At 40.4% G+C, this 21001-nt stretch overlaps 1 protein-coding gene across 7 annotated transcripts in view; it reads left to right on the top strand.

Annotated features, from left to right (window-relative positions):
• Positions 1-416: 416 nt before the first annotated feature.
• Positions 417-21001, top strand: part of GRIA2 (glutamate ionotropic receptor AMPA type subunit 2) — a 124124-nt gene continuing 103539 nt past the window's right edge. For 5 of the 7 annotated variants that reach the window (XM_032778556.2, XM_032778550.2, XM_032778553.2 and 2 more), the window contains exons 1-2: positions 417-788; positions 1320-1460. In XM_032778556.2, the coding sequence (XP_032634447.1) occupies positions 695-788; positions 1320-1460 (235 nt within the window). In that variant the 5' untranslated portion in view covers positions 417-694. The remainder of the gene's footprint in view (positions 789-1319; positions 1461-21001) is intronic. The other 2 variants (XM_032778549.2, XM_032778551.2) reach the window with 1 other exon arrangement.

The following is a 21001-nucleotide window of genomic DNA, read 5'->3' on the forward strand; positions in this document are numbered from 1 at the left end:
CTGAACACACCCACCCCCCTCCTTGACCTAGCCATTGACAGATAAGGTAGCCCTTTACCCAGCACAACTAGGGGGCCGGTTAGGCCAGCGAGCCTCTCGCTGCCCCCAGGCGAGGCTGTCAGGAGCCCCCTGCAGCACTGGGGGCCGGCGGCGGGTAGGTCCGCGGCTGCTTCGTTGCTCTTGCTGCGGCGCTGTCCGCGGTGCGCAAAGGCATCAGCCACCTGGTTAGCGCTGTCCCGGCGAGACAGCGGGAAGCAGCCGCAGCCGCGCAGCCCTGATGCTGAGCCGGGCGAGCAGCGCAAGCCGCGCTCTAAGGCTGGGGCAAGGAGAGACAGTGGGGGTGGGCGCGCGCTCCCGTGCGTATGCTGCTCGCGCACGCGCGCCAGGTTCTTCCCCGCTCCCGAGCCTGTGAGCTAGCGCGAGGGGGTGCGAGTGTGTGAGTGCATGTGCGTGTGCTGGATGTACTGGGACCACGGCAGCGTTCAAGCAGCCTTCTTACTTCTGGAGCCGGGACAAGGGCCAGACCTTGTGCAAACGCTTCTCCCGCTTCCGCCTCTTCGGGGTTATTTTCCTTTCTTTGGGTGGTCTGGTCCCTCGGCCAACATTGCAGAGGATCTAATTCGCTGGCGAGAACGGACAAAGAACGAGGAGGAGGAAAGGGATCGTTTGTGGCTTCGTGGATGCTCTACTTTTCATGGAAATGCACAAGATTATGCATATTTCTGTCTTCCTGGCTCCTGTGTTCTGGGGACTGATTTGGGGGGTCTATTCTAACAGCATACAAATAGGTAGGTGTCTCTGCCTGGGAGGATATTTTTTTCGGATTGAGGTTTAATTTGAAAGGCTTATTTATTCATTCATTCACAGCTGGCATTGCGCTCGCGTATTCATGTCCTGTCAAGCCCTGAATGCCATGTATTATACACACACGTGTGTGTGTGATTTTGTATGACGCCTCTTCCTTTCAGAAATGATGGCTGTTCCCCCTTTGCCTTAAACAGAAACGAAATCGTGTAGCTGGTCCGATAGCGGTTTGCCTGTGTTAGCTATGCACGTTATTAAGAGACTCGCATCTCTCTGGCTTGATGCAGAACCAACGGCTCCCGACAAATAACATGCCCCCCCCGCGACAGCTGACTAGAAGAGCTCCACCGCCCCAGAGCGAGCGTGCATGTAGCTGCCCCTCTCCCTGGCAGGGAGAATAAGTGGCTCCCAGCGGTGCGATGCCCAAGGGGGGTGCCCCTGTTGCCTGAAGCTTTTCTCTTTGCAGTACTGATCGGGTCTCTTGTTCTATTTTATGTGTGTTTGTTTCCCTGTAGGGGGGTTGTTTCCGAGGGGTGCCGATCAGGAATACAGTGCATTTCGGGTAGGGATGGTTCAATTTTCCACTTCAGAGTTCAGGCTGACGCCCCACATCGACAACCTGGAGGTAGCCAACAGCTTCGCCGTCACCAATGCTTGTGAGTAACAAATGCTCGTGTCATTCAAATAACCGTGGACAGGGCTGCTCTGGGGAAGGTGTGAGACCGCCGAGACCCCTTTCTCTCGACTTCGGGGGAGGGAGGGGAGCAGGGGCGCGTGCGCACTGGGAATGGGGCGGTGGGAGAGGAGAGGGTGTGCGGGCTGTGCAGTGCTTTGCCCCCCTGGGTAGCTGCGGGGCAGGTTTGGAGGGAACGCTCCCATCTAATGTGCTCCTCTGGCGATGACTTTGGGGCTCAAAGAGCGCCTCCGACGCGGATGGCACACACTGCTTTACACATGGTCTTGGTTTAAAATGGTTCCTTTTCTGCTCTTTCCATGCATTACATAAGCCTGGCTTACTGCACATGGCGTGGGACCATATGCTAGCTTTCCCTGTCCAGCTGGACAGGCAGGCTCAGCAAATTAAGCGCTCCATGCTTAGCTAGGAGCTGTTAAGCGGAGATCCATTTAACTCTCCAGTTAATCAATGTAACGGAACTGGGAGAGCCTGCTGCCCATGAAAGCTGTGCAATGCTAGCTCAGTTGCGCGGCGTTCCTGGCTTTCGCCTTGGTGTGGTACAGCGGTGCCCTGGCAAATAAAGCAGGATGTGCCAGGCGATCGGGAGGGGAGAAGCCAAACGCGAGTGGATCCGCTCAGGTCTGAGCATCAATAGCTAAATGAGACACGGATCAGCCATTTTACTGTTTGCAATTCTCCATATTACATCAAGCTCCCCCTTCCTTCCATTACCCCAATAATTCAAGTCTCCCTGAGGAATCCCTCCAGGATGGCAGGGGGCACCTTAACAAAGAGATCAGCAAAGAGAACGTATTTTCGGGAGGAAATGCACATTAAGAAGGAGCCCGCTCACTCCCTGTATCAAATCATTGCCACCTCGAGGGTTGTACTGTTGGAAAACTGCTGCTTTCTTCCGACACAGATTCTGGGGTTTTCTTATGATCTACTGTATACTAATTTCGTAGGGCCAGAACAGCTGTCATCCCTTCCCATCCTCAGGATTTCCTGTTTGTTTCCCCGTGTTCAGTTGTTTTGCAGTCGGCTCAGACAATAGGTAAAATGCCAGGGCCACGCGGAAAAATACCACAGTAAAACCAGCACTGAAAAGTCCCTACGAACATCGTCAGTTGTAAACCACATCACCTCATCGGAAATGGTTGATTGAACGATTAACAATTTTGACTGAGCATGTAAGACGCGAGAGTCGTGATCATCCCCCAGTTTTACAATCACTCAGGCAGAGGCTTGATGTTTTTCATCAAGAAAACATCATAAATCTGCCTGTGTGTGTAACAAATACATCCTTTTAGTTGGGTAGATCAAAATAGCTGGAGTCAGGGGTTTAATTTTAGTTCGATGAAAAGAGAGAGCCATTCCTCGAGTAAGGTGCTTTGCAATTACGTATGCTATAGCATCATTTGCAAATTTTATCTAGTGGTGTATGCGTGTACACACCGATTCCGATGGGATAGTTTTACGCCCATATTTTGCATTGTTTCAGTGTCGGAGGATTGTTTAAACCTGTGTAGCGTCTTGAATGAGAAAGGCGCTTTTATGTTCTGGGAATGAATTATGAACGTTCCATCTGGCCTGTGAGATTCCCTGATTGTATAGTGGCGGCGCAACACCTTTTACAAAAAAAAAGAAAAAAGGACCAGGGAGGACTCCCATTTAGGCGCCTGCCTAACGAGAAAAATCATCTCAGACTCAGCGGATTAGAGCTGCAATTTGTCATTCTAACTTTAAGGGGAAACCGTGCGATACAGAGTAGAAAACCCAAACAACCATTTAAAATGACAATTGTAACAAATCCAGGAGCCCTAAAAAGGCACACCTGTCCAGGTGGAGCATTACAAGCTGTATTTTGTCCCTCATGCTCCGAAAGGCTTCTACATATTCTCCAGATTTCAGTCTTGCTCTCCTAACACATCTTTTTGCAGTGAAAATGAGCCCACTGCAGAGACACCGTTTACAAGGACCAACGGGCAACATACATTGATACTAGCTTGGGAAACTAACTGTTCCTTATTGTACACTACTAAGAGAGCATTGCATGGTCACAATGAAGTTTCCCTTAATTCTGCGTGTAGGCTGCACACTCAGCCAGGGTCTCTCGTTTTTAATACGTCCTTAAAAAGTGGGAATGAAAGAAGAAGGTACCTTTTTAAAGAAAAACCTTGCTGTTATCTTTGAATAAGGGTACTAATGGCTGGGGAAAACACAGATTTCCTCCAACAGCCAGCTACTTCCATAATTTTATTGCATTAGTTATTTACTGTAACGTGAGAGAACTGCCCAGTTTATTTAATTGACGATTTCTCAGCTCATCAAATATCATGGGAGACTCCAGGGACTTAATATTATTTCTGGATAGTATTTTCAAGACATTTTGCTGGAAATTAGTCAACTGAACTAGATGTTTCTTAAAATCCTAGGCCTGACAAAATTCAAGGTCAGCCTGAATGATTGTTCTGTGTTTTCTTGCTTTTCCACTCCAAGTCAATGAACTCCTGACTATGATTTAGTTAAAGCAGCACCAGTGATTTTCCTGCTGCTAACAATCCCGAACGGCAAACATGGCTGCTTTTAAATTTCTTCCAGAAAGTGGAGGAATCATGCTTTCCTGAATAAACCGCATTGGATGTTTGTACCTGACTCGTTCTTGATCTTAAATATCTTCCTCCAGACAACTCCTACAACATTTATCGGACCTCTGGGGGGTTTATGGAAAGCTCTGACGTCATTAAAGAGCTGATATAGGCTTTCAGTAGGCTGAGGATATCGTGGGCTCTCCTTTTTCTTTCTCTGTGTGGCCAAATCCCAAACTTCCATTTTCGAGCAACTTGAAGATCGATGTCCAGGATAACAGCCCGGTCCATGACAAGCTAAAGTGCGTAAAGTAAGAGCAGTTAGTATCTCTCAAATCTATCATAAGAGACCGTTTAGTGCAGGCATCCTGTTGGTTCTGGATTGAATCAAGCGGCACATACTAAAAATAATTAGAAATAGTACTTCTTCGATTACCATCCAAGAAAGGTTTGTGATTAGCCATCAGAGGATACTGGAGACCAGTATTTGCTGAGGCAGATAAAATTAGCAGTTCATTTAGAATTGGAGATACTGAACATTTCAAAATTAGCTCCCTCCACCCCATTACCATTTCCACTGCCTCATCCTATGAAATTCGTTCTTGTTTGAGTATTGAGGTTCTGTATCTCGTTCTCTCTCAGACTGCTTTCTTGTGGTGACCTACAAAGCATTTTACAGGTGAAATAAAACTGATATCGGAAACTGCTGCTGGATCTTTACCCAGTCATTTTAAGGTAGTTCATCAGCCTTGCTTAGCAGAGGTGCTCTTTCGCTAGTTTAGCCCATGCCTTAACCAAAGTTCAGTAATAATAATATTCAGGAGAAACTGTTACTATTCAAAGTAGTCATGGCAGTGACTGAATAAAACAAAATGCTGTTTTGACCGCTAGAAACTCTACACCGGGGTAGGCAACCTATGGCACGTGTGCCAAAGGCAGCAGGCGAGCTGATTTTCAGCGGCACTCACACTGCTGGAGTCCTGGCCACTGGTCTGGGAGCTCTGCATTCTAATTTAATTTTAAATAAAGCTTCTTAAACATTTTAAAAATCTTATTTACTTTACATACAACAATAGTTTAGTTATATATTATAGACTTATAGAAAGAGATCTTCTAAAAACGTTAAAATGTATTACCAGCACGCAAAACTTTAAATTATAGTGAATAAATGAAGATTCGGCACACCACTTCCAAAAGGTTGCTGACCCCTGCTCTACACAGTACTTGCAAAAATGGAGTTCTACACCTTTAAGAGTAGGTTCACAGACCGAATGCAAAAATGTCAGACATAGATTAAGCATCCAGCAGATGGCAGACTAGTTCCAACAACAGGCAGTCAGACTTTCCAACTCCTCGCCTACCAAATGAAATTGTTGAGAGAATAGGGAGTCTTACTCAGCGTGGGTGTTGATTTTAAATGTTGGTAAATCATTCTTTTGAAACAGAGACACATTTCAAAAGTTAGCACGCACTCAGACAAGTCAACGCCTAATAATGGACCGTAAGCAAAGGACCTCCCAAAATAGCTAAAGGAAACCCAGGACGCAGGGTGCTCAAAAAGTGTTTTTAGTTAAAGATCTTATGTATTATTGAAAATATTTAATTGCATGTAAATACTGAGTCTATACATGGAACGAGTGGCTTTTACATAAGGCAGTACTGATTAAACTGTTACGTTTCCGCATGCGCGACTAACAGTTGTCAAAACTGGCAGCAGACAGTCTGGTGAATGAGTTCTTCTGATCCGTAGATGATGACCAAAAGACAGATCTGTTGGGAGGGAGGCTCTGCTTTGGGTAGCACAGGTTGCACTACGTTGTGTAACACATATAGCAAGCCGTGGTTTGGGAGGGTTCATTTTGGTCTTTAGCAAATAGTTCAGAGCAAATCTTCAGCAGCTGGTGTCAATCGAGTAGCACCATTTCTTTCATGCCGGAGGTGAGGCTCTGGTTTGTGGTTTTCATTGAGGGGCTGTGGAGCCCTTGCATGGATGAGACAAGAGTGAGTGGTGCTCAGGAGCGAGAGTACAATCTCTCCCTAAGGGGGAAGCGGGCTAGAAGCAGCAGATTTCGATGCGCATAGGTGTTTCCAGTAACGTAAATCAGGGAAAGAAGTAAAGGGGAAAGGAAAGTAACAAGGTCACTACCATGCACCACAAACTGGTGTTTGGGAGCTTTTGTGTTTAATAGTTGTGACAAGGTTACAGTATTGGCGGTGATCTATAGGGTAAAACCGGAGGTTATCCAGAAAAATGAACTATTAGTCCTTTAGCACAGTATAATTAAACCCAACCCAACTAATGAAATCACTCATCATCTTCAATATGAGGAACAGAGTCTATTGTGTAATTACATCAAAACAGAAAACAGCTGAGGTGATGAACTTTGACAATTTTCCTGTTAACCCTACAAACACTGAACAGTACCAATTTTTTTGTGAACACTGATTTTTTTTTTTTACATTAAAAAGAGATTTGAGTCCCTTCAAGAGAAGTTTTCTCAGGGTAATATAAAAGCTCAATGACAGTAACAAGTTATTCATAAAGTAGCCATGGCACAGAGGTAATATATATACGATCTTGGAAGTTTAATCTTGCTGGTTCAAGAGGGGGTTGAGCATTTGCATTTTAAATAAAGTCTTACAGCTCTGCAGGGATCACTGCACCCTGAGGTTGTGACAATGAGTTGCTGATTCATGCATAAATCTCATTATATCATCAACCAGCAGCTTTGAAGGAGAGGTGTTCATGGCATTTGGTTTTCTAGCTGTTTTGTACTATAATGCTACAAATGGAATTCTTAAGAGAATAGCATTTAGAACATCACCAGTAAAAACATTTAAAAAATATATATATTTTTAAAAAATAGACTATTCCAGGAAAGCCAGGAGAGATGTATCTGTGTTTATGTGGAATAAATATGTTCTGGACGAAAAGCAAATATATTGCACAATAATGGTTTGGTTTTGTTTTTAAGGAGAGGAGAAAATGGTTCAATAGTTATGCTTAGGTTTGTTCGTGTTTCTCCTGTTAGTTCTTTTTCATTTCTTTTCCCCTACAAATCTCTACACAGGAAAGCCATGGAACTTTCTTATAGTTAGAACTGATAAGCTCCAAACTGTATCTACCATAAAATGATGTAAAAATATCTGTGGATGGTATGCTATATGAACTGTCACACTTCTCACATTCCCAAACAATCCTCCCTCCCTCCTCCACCTTCTCACTTAATATCAAGAAATTTAGCAGCCTTTAAAGTACTTTCTTGCTGCTGGTGGCCTTACAAAATCAAACCCAGGACACTTGTTCCTTGTGATAGTTCCATCCCTGCTGTGCCTGTTTGCTTCTTGCTGATATTTAAATTTGCATACTCAGAGCCATGAACCAGAAGTTGAGGAATTACACATAAGTGACATTTTTGGTTTGACAGCTTGACTTTCCAGATTTTCATTGCATGTTTGCATTTATTGCACAAATCTTGTTTGTGTCTTAAATATACATCCTATTTATATTTCTGAAGATAGTTTTATTGTAATTAAGTATCAAATGAGTTAGGTTTAACTGCTAATCGTGAGATACTCACCAATTAAATCTTGACTAGTCTCTAAATATTTTGATGAATTAATTATTATTTTACTTGTCATTAAATAACTACTAAAATTAATTTTAGTTCCTTATACTTAGTAATATATTTATTGTGTGAATTACTACTATAATAACTCATTTACATTGACTTTAATGGGACTATTCACAGTGCATAAAGTTAAACGTGCACAAATCTTTGCGTGATCTGGATCTCCTGCATGAACTGAGGACCTATCTAAAGCTGTTGACGTAAATTATTGTCTTACTACTGATGTCAATAGAGTGGATCAGATTTCTGATGATAAAGATATATTTGAGAATTAAAAACAGCTACAATTCTACTTGCACAGTGGATAATTCTTGAGGGAAAATGTTTTTCATTAGTTCAAGATTATTAACGAAATGTGTACACAAGCAGGATGCTTAATATAATTAGCAGTAACTTTCTTCTAGAACAGGAGTGGGCAAACTTTTTGGCCTGAGGGCCACATTGGGGTTGCAAAATGGTATGGAAAGCCAGGTAGGGAAGGCTGTGCCTCCCCAAACAGCCTGGCCCCTGCCCCCTATCTAACCTCTCCCACTTCCCACCCCCTGACTGCCCCCCTCAAAACCCAAGACCCATCCAACCCCCACCCCCACTCCTTGTCCCTGAACCGCTCCCTCCCGGGACCCCCTACCCTTAACAGCCCCTGGGACCCGCCCCCCATCCAACCTCCCCTGCTCCCAGTCCCCTGACTGCTCTGACCGTATCCATCCCCCACCCTTGACAGGCCCCTCCAGGATCCCATACCTATCCAACCCCTGTTCCCCATCCCTTGACCCCTATCCACACTCCCACCCCCTGACAGGCCCCCCGGGACTCCAAAATTTATCCACCCCCCCATTCCCTGTCCCCTGACTGCCTCCCAGAATCCATGCCCCTTATTCAACTCCCCGATCCTCTTACCATGCTGCTCAGAGCAGCATGTCTGGCAGCCATGCCACCTGGCTGGAGCCAGACACACTGCTGCGCTGCTCAGCAGGAGCGGCAACCCTGTGACCCAGAGTGCTGCCCATGTGGCTGCGGGGAGGGGGGACAGTGAGAGAGGGGCCTGGCTGGGAGCTCAAGGGCCAGGCAGGATGGTCTTGCAGGCTGGATGTGGCCCACAGGCCATAGTTTGCCCACCTCTGTTCTAGAACATGTCATGTCTACATCTTGACAGAAAAAGGTTTATGCAATGATAAGACCATTTGTAAAATCTGAGTGACCTTATAGAAAGTTCTGATAAGACCAATTATTTAATACTGAAATGGTTGGAAAAATACTCCATACTAAACTTGTCAAATGAATACAACTAATAAGTAAATACTTGGCTTTGGTGTAATATAAAAAAAAGACGAAAATTGTTTAAACCACACAATAACTTTCTGAATGAGATGATTCCAAAAGCCCTTACAAGCAAAATTAGTATTTTAAGTCAACCTTCCCATCTCTATAAAACAGCTGGGAGCATGAATTACCAATATTTTATACTGAAGGCTCTGTCCTGCATTCTTGGATAGTGGACACTGGCACTGAAGCCAAAACCTGTAGGATTAGGCTCAAAGTAATGTTGAGAAAAGACTGGAATGGGTAAATGCATCACACACATTGATTAAGTATTGTGATTCTCATATGAGAACTCCTGAGTTGAAAGATTATTATATTATATTTTTTAATTGTTTGATAACTATAGGTACCACAAGTTAGGTATCTGGCATACAGTGGCTAACATCACAGTACTGTGAGAAATTATATTTGTAGAAGACCAAGAGTTAGGGATTTACTCGTGTAGTTTTCTACAGTTGTTCTGCCCATGGTGATTTTATTCTTTTGTGTCACATAGTTTACTGAAATCTGGTTTCAGTGTTGTAGAAGGTTTGCTGTTGTAGAAATCTGTCTTACATTATTTGAAATTAATGTGTTTTGTATCAGCATTATTATTTTATTTTAAAACCTTCAGGTTTTACTTTAAAAAGTTAATTCAAATTGTGCATTGGTTACAAATACATATTAGTTTTAAGCTAGTTAAAATTGAAAAGGTACTTTTATGATAAACAAACAGTCTGGAATTCCATTAGTAATGCTTTACAATTTATTTGAATGGAAAGGAGAGATGAAAAGAACTAGGCAAATATAGTAAATGCATATTTTTTTAAAAAAATCACCTGTTAAGATAATACATACTGTGTCATCAGTAGCTCCATTTACTGCACTGTATTTCTAATTTGTAATGTGTACTTACAGTGATATGGATTATGCTGTTTTAAGTATTACTTCTAATATCTACACTTCATGTATCTTTTGTCTGTGGTGCAAAGATGCTTTGTGAATCACTGATCAAGGGGAATACATCCTCATTTTTTTTTTACTTTTCCTTAAATACAGCTTTGACATTTTTATGCTTTTAAGAAACTTTAACCATTTTCTTACCTATACATGGGTCAGTTTAAAAGAGAAGTGAATTTGTGCCCTAAAGTTTCCATTTGGAGAATGAAGTCAGTGAGTAAAGCTTTTGGGGCCTGATTCTGTTTTCATTTACACTGTTTCAGACAGTGTAACTCTATTGGTCTTCAGTATGCCTAGGTAAAGAGTACAAAAAGACGTAACAAAGAAAAGACTTTCACCAAGGGATATGAATTATTCTCTACAAAATAAGGGTCCAGTTCTTCTACAATAGGTGACTTTGAATATCATCTTACTCCACAGGCAACCTTATAGAAATTAATGAGATTGCTTTTTGGGTTAAGGTACTATATTCAATGCAATTAAAGGTGGCAGGATCAGGCCATAAGAAATTTCCTGTTTCAGGACAAAGCTATAACTTCATTCTGTGTAAGACCAGACTGTTCAGCTCTATATTAACAGAGTTAACTTGGCATGGGATCCTCTTGGACGTTTGCTTGATGGTGCTGTGCCTACAACTGAATTGCCACTTGAATTATTCTGTGAATAGCCTATTGTGCACATCAGAAATGTATCTTTATTTGTTAAACACTGAAGTTAAATTGTTTTAGATACTGAAAAGAAGAGAAAAATGGCAATTTCCTATTTGTGGTCTAATCCCATGATCCTTTTGCTGGCAAAATTCCCACTGAAGTCCATGAGAGTATTTACCTGTCATGTGCAGTGTAAGGGGAATGTCAGTAAAACTGTTCATGTAGGGTCAGATTTTCAAATTTTCAGAATCCGCAATTGGTGCTAGATTTTCAAGAGTTCCACACTCTGCAGGTTCTCTTTGTGACATTCATGGCTCAATATTCAAAAGAACTCAGCACCAAACATGCTGAGTAATTTTGAAAATATGGCTACTTATTTTGGTGTCTATGTGAACACTGGACTCTCTTGAAAACCTGTGCCACCGTTTCTATTTTGTTTACCAGTAGACTGAATCACCCTTGAAAACTTATAAATGCAGTTTCTTCCATAGATAAAGCCAAATCAGCCTAACTCCAGCTTCAAGTCCACTCGAGGCAAGGATTCTATGACTGAGACAGTACATAAAATGCTCACAATAACCAGCATCTGATGAAGTCTAGTTGCTATATTATCCCACCTTTTCATTTTAGTCTCTGATTGAATTTCAGTTACGTGATACTGCATTTTCTCATATTACTGTAGTTAAGAATGTCATCTCAGCATTTTTATTAGAAATTTCTATTTATAAAGAGTTAAAATTTTGACCCAGGCTGAAACTGGGCATAAAGTTATTTCAGCCTGGGAGCAAATTGTTTGATTTTATTTCCTTTTAAATGGTTTGAAAAATAAAAGGGTTTGACTCTAAAATATTAAGAATGAAAAGCAGAAAACAAAGCAGTCCATTAGGTAGTGCTTTCAGTTGCTTTTTTATCAAATAAATCCTAGAATTTAAATGACTGTTATTGAATTGCTGAAGTTTTTCAGCCCACTAGTGCATGGCATCAACTATCAGTTAGTGGCCTGTTTTGAGGTGGAAAGAGAAGTAGCTACAGTAACTCCTTACTTACCATCCTCCCATTTAACATTGTTTCGAAGTTATGTCACTGTTCCATTAAGGAACATACTCATTTAAAGTTGCGAAATGCTCCCTTATAATGTTGTTTGACTGACTTTACAAGGGAGCATTGCACAAGTTCCTCTTCTCTGTCTCCTCCTCCTCCTCCCTTCCTCCCTCCCTCCCAGCGCTTCCCCTGCCATCAAACAGCTGTGTGGCAGCGCTTAGGACTTTCTGGGAGGGAGTGAGCGAGCGAGCCAGCGAGGAAGTTGCCTCCCTCCCCCCCGGCAGGTAGGGCCATCCAGAATGCAGGGGCTTTAGGGGCTGCAGGGCTCTGGGCTAAGGGGGCCCCGGGCCCCTGGCCTGCAGCTCTAAAGCTCATTTTGGAATGCGGCCCTGTGAACACAGACCGGAGGACTCAGGAGGAACAGGGGAAGCCGTGCAGCCAGCGGCCGGAGAGAAGTGGCACAGCCTCCTAATTTTCAGCTATCTCTGCTTAGAAGTAGTTTTTCCTTTTGTGAGGAATTTTCCATTTCCTTTACTATACTTTGTGGATTCAATCTAGAATGGCCGCCATTGTAGAGGCTGGTCCAGGGCTGAAGGGATATCTTTTCTAGGGATGTTTTGACCAGATTCTTTCACTGAACATTTGGATGTACTAGTGGAGATTTTAGACTGTAACCTCTGAATTATTATTACTAATTATTTGTATTACCATAATGCCTACATGTCCTAGTTATGGATCAAGAGTCTAGTCATAGACCTCATTGTGCTACATTACAAACACAGAACAAAAAGAGCTTACAATCTAAGTATAAGACAGGAGAAAACAGATGGATATAAACAGATAGGTGAGGGAGTACAAAGAAACAAGGCAACAGTATTGGTCAGCATGATGGGCTGTGGTCTCAGTGCACCAACCGCTGTCAAGTTTTTTGATAGGCTTCACTACAAAGGAGGGCTTTGATGTGGACGAATAATGATAAGTAGGTCAAGTTCAGCAAGGAACATGTACATGAAGATTGGTTTTCCACCCAGTCCATCTTCTTTGTGAATAATTGTAACCATTTGATTGAAGAGATCTACCTTGATTGAGGTAGATATACTTTTCTCTTCAGTCAATCTCAGAAGATGATTTGGTGCAGTTGCCTGCAAAGCAGCTCTTGTAGTGGTTTTTGCAAGGCTCTGTTTTCTCATCCTCCTTTCAACATCTGTGAGTGTCAGCATGGAGGTGGTAGGGAAATTTAGGTGTGTGGTGTCCTTTAATGTGAAGAAGATATACAGATTTTCCTTGTTTTTTCCAGATCTGGATAGTTTAGCATCAGTGTTTGACCAGTGCCTGGCCAAATCTGGCTCTTAGATGATTGAAACCAAGACAAAGTTCAGCTCAGATAAGGTATAGTTGACCTTCGTGGTTGGGGGAAGTATCTGATGGCATAAGAGGAGTGTTTTTCTCTTCATTATTGTCTGTTTTGTACATTTTGTTCATATAGACATAGCTCGCTTTATAACTCAATCAACAATATGCAAGATCTTCATTGTGTATCCACACAACAATCAACAATGCGCACGTGTAAGTGGTCCATTCCCAGATGGGGAGTTAAACAATTTTGAGGGCATTTTTCTCTGTGGACAGGTTTTTTACTCTTGGGATGATTGGAAACAAAGGGTGCAAGTTACATCCCACTTTATGCTCCTGTTCTCTTCCTGCAGAGGAGGAGAATACAGTATTAATGGCTTCCTCTTTTTTCATTTGCCGTATAGAAAATTTAGCAGGGTTTTAAAATAACAACAAATGGATATGATCAGATCAAACTCCCTGCACAATATATTCCTCTCTTGCACAGCACAAGAAATGAGCAATTTGAAGCTGGTGTGAATAACTGTAGTCATTTGTCACCTAAGAGGAAATGAAGAAAAAAAAAGTTGTTTTTTTTTTTTACAAGCAGTTTAATAACACCGTGATTACAAAATCTTATGCAACCCTCAGGAACAGTTTGATTTATTCGATCTAACTAGTTTTGACAACTAACACAGACTAAATCCTGAAAGGTCTTAAGCATCTACAACTTTAATTGAAGTCAGTGGGAATTGCCAAAGTTCACACTTTGCAGGATTTGGCCCATACTTTCCCATCCATTTTAGCTGTTTGATGTGTCTGAAAACATTTAATCTAGTTTTGAGCCACATTCACAAATATGAGAAACAAAGTATATAGAAAACATTTTTTTTGTATTAAATAACAGCTTTGCATGAGGAATGCTTGGGGAAATTAATTGCTGCATGCATGTGGTTTGAGTAGAACTATGGCATAAACTTACAGTAACGAAAATTATCCAGAGTGTAAAATCCATGGTCCAGTGCAATGTCTTTATTTCTGTGTTGTACAGGGCAGAACATAATGTCAGCACTTAACAGTGACTGAGGATGTGCAATCTGATTTGGTTAAATATTCAATAAGAATTCCCCTAAACCACTGTTCATTCTTCATAGCAAACCCAAACTTAATTTTTCTGAAGATTTGAAAATGTGTTTTGGTTAGGGACAATTCTATTTGCTATGTCTGACAGATAGAGAAGATCCCAATATGCCCTTCTCTCTGAAAGTATTCTGAAAGTGTATTTCTTCAGATTAACTAGTCAGGGTTTACAAGGCCCAATTATGGGTAGTTTAGGACAAAAAAGGAAAGGGGAAAAAGGCTGGTAGATATATGAATGAGCAAAAACTGTTTGCCAGAATTCCATACTTGCCAAATTGTACAAATGTTTGTGTATTTGGTATGCAAGTGTTAGTAGTAGTTTGCCTTAATTGAGGGTGTAAGTGGTGCCTGAGGGCACATAGTGTTCCTTTATTCAACGTCTGTGAGTATTCTAGCAGATGTGTACAGAAAAAATGTTCAAGAAAACATAATTTTAAGTTAATATTGACATAATTTGAATTTTGAATTTGTATGCATAAGTAGTTTTTACACTGAGAATCATATTCTGAGAGTTTTTGCTTATTCAGTTAGAAAACCCTAAGTTCTGTTATTTCACAACTCTGCAGGAGTGGAAAGGAGAGCTTTATAAGATTGAGAAAGACAGACCATGCTTAATTCTTGTCTTAGAAGATACGAAAATTTGGATCTTAAAATAACATCTGTAGGTTTTGAAAAGCTATTTTAAAGGTAGTTATTAGTCTTTTAGAAGTTTATTATGGCTTCCCTTTCAGCTCAGTCCATTTGGAACTATGGTCCTTAAACCTGGAGGAAAAAAGTTTCAATAAAGAATGTTCTAGAATATTTATAAAATTTCTTGTCTATACTATATAAAAGAGTCCATGATACTATATGTGGTGTATTGCATATATGGAGCATGGAGAATACGTGATGGGGTGAGATGGTAAAAAGTTAGGATAAATTTACTTGTGAGAAATCAGATTATTTTTCATTAGTTTTCTTTATTATCTGCTGTGCCATTCATGAGTAACCAACTTATCCAAGCAGCAGAGAATCCTGTGGCACCTTATAGACTAACAGACATTTTGGAGCATGAGCTTTCATGGGTGAATATCCACTTTGTCAGATGAATGTAGTGGAAATTTCCAGGGGCAGGTATATATATGCTAGCAAGCAAGCTACAGATAACGAGGTTAGTTCAATCATCATGGAGGATGAGGGCCTGTTCTAGCTCTGTTTGTAGGGGCTGAAAACCCAAGGGAGGAGAAACTGGTTCGTGCATAAGTTGGCCAAGCCATTCACAGTCTTTGTTTAAGTCCAGAGCTGATGGTGTATCCAAATTGATGGTGTCAAATTTGCAGATGAACTGAAGCTCAGCAGTTTCTCTTTGAAGTCTGGTCCTGAAGTTTTTTTGCTGCAGGATGGCCACCTTATGGTCTGCTATAGTGTGGCCAGGGAGGTTGAAGTGCTCTTCTAACTTATCCAAACGAGTGCTGAAAACATATTGTGTGTAAACATAAGTATATAGTGGGTCAGATCCTTAGTCCTGCTAAGTCTCTTTTGCACAATTCCTGTGATATTAAGGGCACTTAAAGCTATCTGTAATGTGGATTCCCCTAGTATACTAGGGATTCTCCTGGCAAAGCTTAACTGGCTGTATGCTACTTCCTCCTGGTTCCTCTCCCACTAGCATAGGAGGTGTGTCAAAGGTGTGCAAAGGGCAGGGGAGAGGGAGTGACATGTTGGAGTGGCATACTATTCTCTGTCCATTTTTGTTGTCATAACAGCCCCTAGGGAGGCAACCCTTTACATCCTGATGCAATGAAGGGCAGCTTGTTCTAAAATGTGCTGGCAGCCAAGCCAGCCCCTAGCCACTCTAGGGATCAGGGGTATAAAAGTGGCTCAAAGCCATCTCTCTCCGCCACCCCCTTTACATGATTAAGCATTGCTCAAGTGCATCAGAAGCTCTGGCCAATATGCATGTTCTGGTCTCTGTGTTCCTGTAAACATTATTGGAAACAATCACAAAAATACAAACGTATTTAACAGATTTATCTTTACATTTATCATAATGGAGAAAGAGCACAAAAATAGGACACAACATTTCTTTAATAATAGTTTATTAAATCTCATTGTAGAAGCAATATTCCATGATATGTTGCATAAATTTTTAGTTTTGCTAATATGCAAGGAAAACTGACTCCATGGGAAGAAAAAAGTTGTCATGTCATCAAGAAAATCTGATTCACTTTTATGACAAAAAATTCTGAATTCAATATGATGGCTCCTTCAGGGAAACTGGATGAATTTTTTCCTTTGCTTTTCTGGAATCGTTATTAGTGTTACCTTCTAGCAATGAATTCAGGTGGCATTAGGAACCCCAGAGCTGCCAATTTCAATCCATGTCTAAGATGTAGACATGATCCTCTTTCTGACCGAAACAAATGTATCACTATTTTTAGAGACCACCTCTGTTGTTTGCCTTGCTGTGTTTTACCTTGCAGTGTATTAACAGAGAGGTGAAATGTTTTATATGAGATTAATACTGTCTTTTTTAAATTCCAGCAAGTATGGGGAAATTATTTTTTGCCTTTTGCTGGAACTTTTGATTTAGCTATCCCAATGATCTATAATTTTATTTTGGAATTTATTATCCTCCTCCACTCCTGAAAGATGCAAAACAATGGATTTGCTTGGGAGATTCAGGCTTAAAGGCTTTTTTGATGCCAAGCTCTGTGTGGGCGTGTGAATGTGTGTATGAGAGAGAGAGATTGAGATGAGCACTTATGTTGTTATTGTTTGTCATTTTTAAGGTAGAACCTTGACTTTGAATTTCTGTGCTGCTTGGACTTTTTTTTTTTCCTTAGAATTGAAAAAATCTTTAAAATCTTTTCAGAAGTGCTGGTGTCTTGACTCCCCCTTAATTCCAGTTTAACCAAGATTTTTTGCCTCAGAATTACATTGTAATCTAAAACAGCAATCATTGGGGCAGAAAAATAGCTAAAGAAAATCTTTGGCCAACCAGTAATAGATTAGTAATGTTGGCCATAAAACTGAGGGACCTTATTCTGAACTCACACATATGTAAATTAGCAGAAATGTCATTGACATTAACAAAGATCAGAATCAACCTTAAAATGCATACTGCGGGCTGGTATTTGGCCTTTTTGTGGAGCTCTGCCATTTATTTCCATTTTCCAAGAGGGCATGTTCCATTAATGCCAATGGGAGTGTTGCCCCTAAATAGAAAGGCAGGGTAGAACACTAGGTGTGATCCTAGTTTTACACTCTACATTTATGTATCATTTTGAGGGGTTCTTAGTTGCATAACTAACTGCCACTTATATAATTAAGTTGGATGTTTTCCCAGGAATATTCAGGAACAGTAATCTATAACTGTTTCACCCATTGCTCCAAAAGTCTGCAACTTAAATACTGGGAAGAAATTAATTACCAGCTATTACTTTGTGTTTGGAAAAGATATCATGAAGTGTAACTCTTCTAGTGGTATCATAGTAGGACAATTAATATAAAATAAGAGTTAGTTCCTACTAAATTATTTCCTAGATTTGAGTTTATTATTACAGGAGTCCCTACAGGTCCTTAACGAAGATTGGGATTCCATTGAACGAGGCTTGTATAGACACACAAGTGACAGTTCCTGCCCCAAAGAACTTAAAATCTAAATAGACAAGATAGACAAAGAGAATACTATTATGAGATACAGAAAGACTGAATGTTTGTTCAGTTTCCCAGTTGAAACATGCAGAGGCTAAAGAAGGAAATGGGGCACAGTTTGTTAGGTTAGATTTGTGTGAGACCCTGGAGAGAGACAGAAGTTCCTGACAGCTGCTTCTGAGGGCTGGCCAAAGGTGCTTTTACTTTAGTTGTGCATGAAGTTGTTTGCATGTGGTTTGCTCCATCTCTGTTCAAGGAAACAGAATTTATGTATGTTTTGTAAATAAACAAATCCAAGAAAATATCTGACTCCACATTAGCAATTTTGGCTCCCACTAGAAATTCTGCAAAGGGGCAACAAAACCATAATAATAATTTTCTTATAAGGTCTCTTTACAAAACACCCAGTGCATGGCCACGTACGGAGGTCTCCAGTTAGAAGACAGTGCAAAGATTTCAGTGATTTTTTTCTAAAGTATTATCAGAAATAGAAATTGGCTTAATGATAATCATTTGCTTTGGGAAATGTGTGCTTGTAATAAAAAAAAAAGATAGAAATAGATTAGTTCTATAAGCTTGTATTCAGATGCCACTGTTTCAGAGTTAAGCACTGTCATGTTAAGTAGATACTGAAGTTTGAGATTATACTTCTTTAGCCTAATGGAAACCTGCCAAGCACATGATGATAGTGGTGCATTTGGTCAAAAGTAGAGTACTGCACTGACAGAGGAATGGACTAGAAGACCTAACATTCTTTCCCATCTTTAACGGCTATGACCACAAGGCTGGCTGTTAGCTGAGCCACAAATCAACATTTATTCTAGCTAAATGTGAAGAGCCCACAGTGGTAATTGTGGAAAGGATACAACAATTGAGGAGGGAAAATGAAACGGGGGTAGGGAAGGGAGAGAGATTGAAAGTAAAAATGGAATAAATCAACCATTCCTCAAAGCATCTTTTTAATATAATAGCTCACTCCAAGTTAAGGCCTCCAAAAATGAAATCTAAGTCAAAGAAAGCTTTTCAATGCAATCTGTGTGGTAAACAAACATTGGTCAAGTCACATTTTTAAATTAAGTATGAATAATGTTTGATGATGGACTTTGCCTAAGGTAGTTAGCACATGCTTGCTCAAAATTTGACTTTCATGGTTGTCATTTGAATTTGTCAAGGAAGGCTGAGAATAGTTAGATTTACATAAATGAGGTCATATATCTTCCATACTTTTGTGTTAGGAGTGGCAAAACAGGAAAATGAGCCATACTAAACTCCTTACTGTCAGAAGAGTTTCTTGATGTGAAGTCCCCCTCTTCTCAAAGTGATTACAAATGTCTGTTATTACATGTGAATATTTCTTTTGATTAGTCATATATTCTAATATTATTCATCTATTCCAATATTGTTATCTGTGGATTATAATTCCAATTTTTTTCATAGCACAAGTACTTGTATTACCTCAGGTTAAATAATCCACATGTTTCTTAGAATTAATCAGCCTTCAGATTAATTTTACAATTTATACACTTTCCTGGACACAGGCAACAAATATAGTGTAAGATGGTTTGTGTTTTTAAGCACAAAAAGATTGTGTCTCCCTTTGGTGTTAGAAACTACACAGTGAAACATGGCATATTCAATATTGTATTTCATAATTCTGTTTATCTAGACTAGAGCATTTCATAGAGAGTGGAAATAGGTTTATTTCCTCAAATTTTCCTTTGTAAATAGATTAGGATTGACTGACTTTTAAAATATACTAAACAGTCACTGCATGAACATTACATAGATTGTAGTCATGAAAACAAGGCCTTCTTTACAGTACGATGAATAATTTTGGCTGCATAGTAATAGAGCAAGATGTCCTGTGCAGATTTTTCTCTTTGCATTATGTTTTAGGAGATAATTTACTTCCCTAAAGTTACCAGTAAATCTTTCACATATATATATGATAGCATGAAGAGATTTACTAGCAACTTTGTAACAAAGACATAGAGCTTGATTTTTTTCCCACTGTCTTATGCCTTGTGTAGTCATTTGCACCTGTGCACGGTGGGTGTGAAATGTTACCAATTCTCCAATCATATGCTGATAGAATTATACAGCCCTTTTCCATAGATGCAAAGCCATAACTCTCACTGTGCCCCTTAAAATCATGTTGTGATCACCTGCTTACTGAAGTCTAACTGTGTGGGACTGAGCACTCTCATTTCCACTGAACTCAACAGCTAGGGTTAGGGGCTATCAGACACCTCTCAGGAGGCAGAAAATTGGACCCAGGTGGACACTGTTTTATTTTGTGGTACTTATTTTTAGTGTGAGAGATTCTCAAATTCAAAGCTAGCCTAGTAGCTTGGTTCCTTGTGTGAACTTCAGTGCTATTACATGATCTGCATAGGTTAATCTACCAATGTCCGGGTTCAGGTAATGTTGGAATATACTAGTTTTGATGCAATGTTTGGCCATATTCTTCCTATATTAAGTATTTTTTACTTTCCTTGTAAATTTACATTTTTTCACTTGCCATGTATATGTACAACTACAGACTCTTGTAAAAACAATACCTTTATTTGATTTGCATTTCTATTGCTATTCAAATAAGTATAGGAATGTTGTTTTTTTTTAAAAAAATTATTTCTGTTCTGTTGGAGTCAACTGAACAATATGGGCTAACAAGTGTTGCAAAAACGTTCTGCTTAAAGAAGAGATCTATATATAAATTGATCAAACCATATGGTTAAAATGTCTTGTGAAGGTGAAAAATCTGTTTCATTCTGGCACACAATATACATAGTAATTGTTGATGAGGTATTTGATTAGTATGTATTTGACAGAAAACAGTGGTGGAATATACATGACCTCTCCTGCCATTTATCAGTGTCTTAACATAAACCTATTCCTGGCAATCTGTAAATTACATTAGTAAAGGAAAAACTATAAAGATGCAGCTTTGGTCTGGATTCATTTAAAACTGTATGCACAGAATTACAGCGCCTGATCCTGCAAACCTATAGTTAGTTGTGTAGTTCCATTGACTTCAGTGAGACTATTCAAGAGCCTGGTTGGTGACCAGACCTGACATGGGTATTTATGAAGGGAACATGGAAAAAGAAACACGATGACTGCTCCCTCCATGCCACTTTGAAGGCACACACAAGCCGAAATGGGACAGAGAGGAGGTAGGACCATGAGACTGCTCCTTTCCATCCTGCGACCATAGTGGGGGCCTGATACATAGAGCTGGAG

Source organism: Chelonoidis abingdonii, chromosome 5, assembly GCF_003597395.2.
Source record: "Chelonoidis abingdonii isolate Lonesome George chromosome 5, CheloAbing_2.0, whole genome shotgun sequence".
Classification (NCBI taxonomy): Eukaryota; Metazoa; Chordata; order Testudines; family Testudinidae; genus Chelonoidis; species Chelonoidis abingdonii.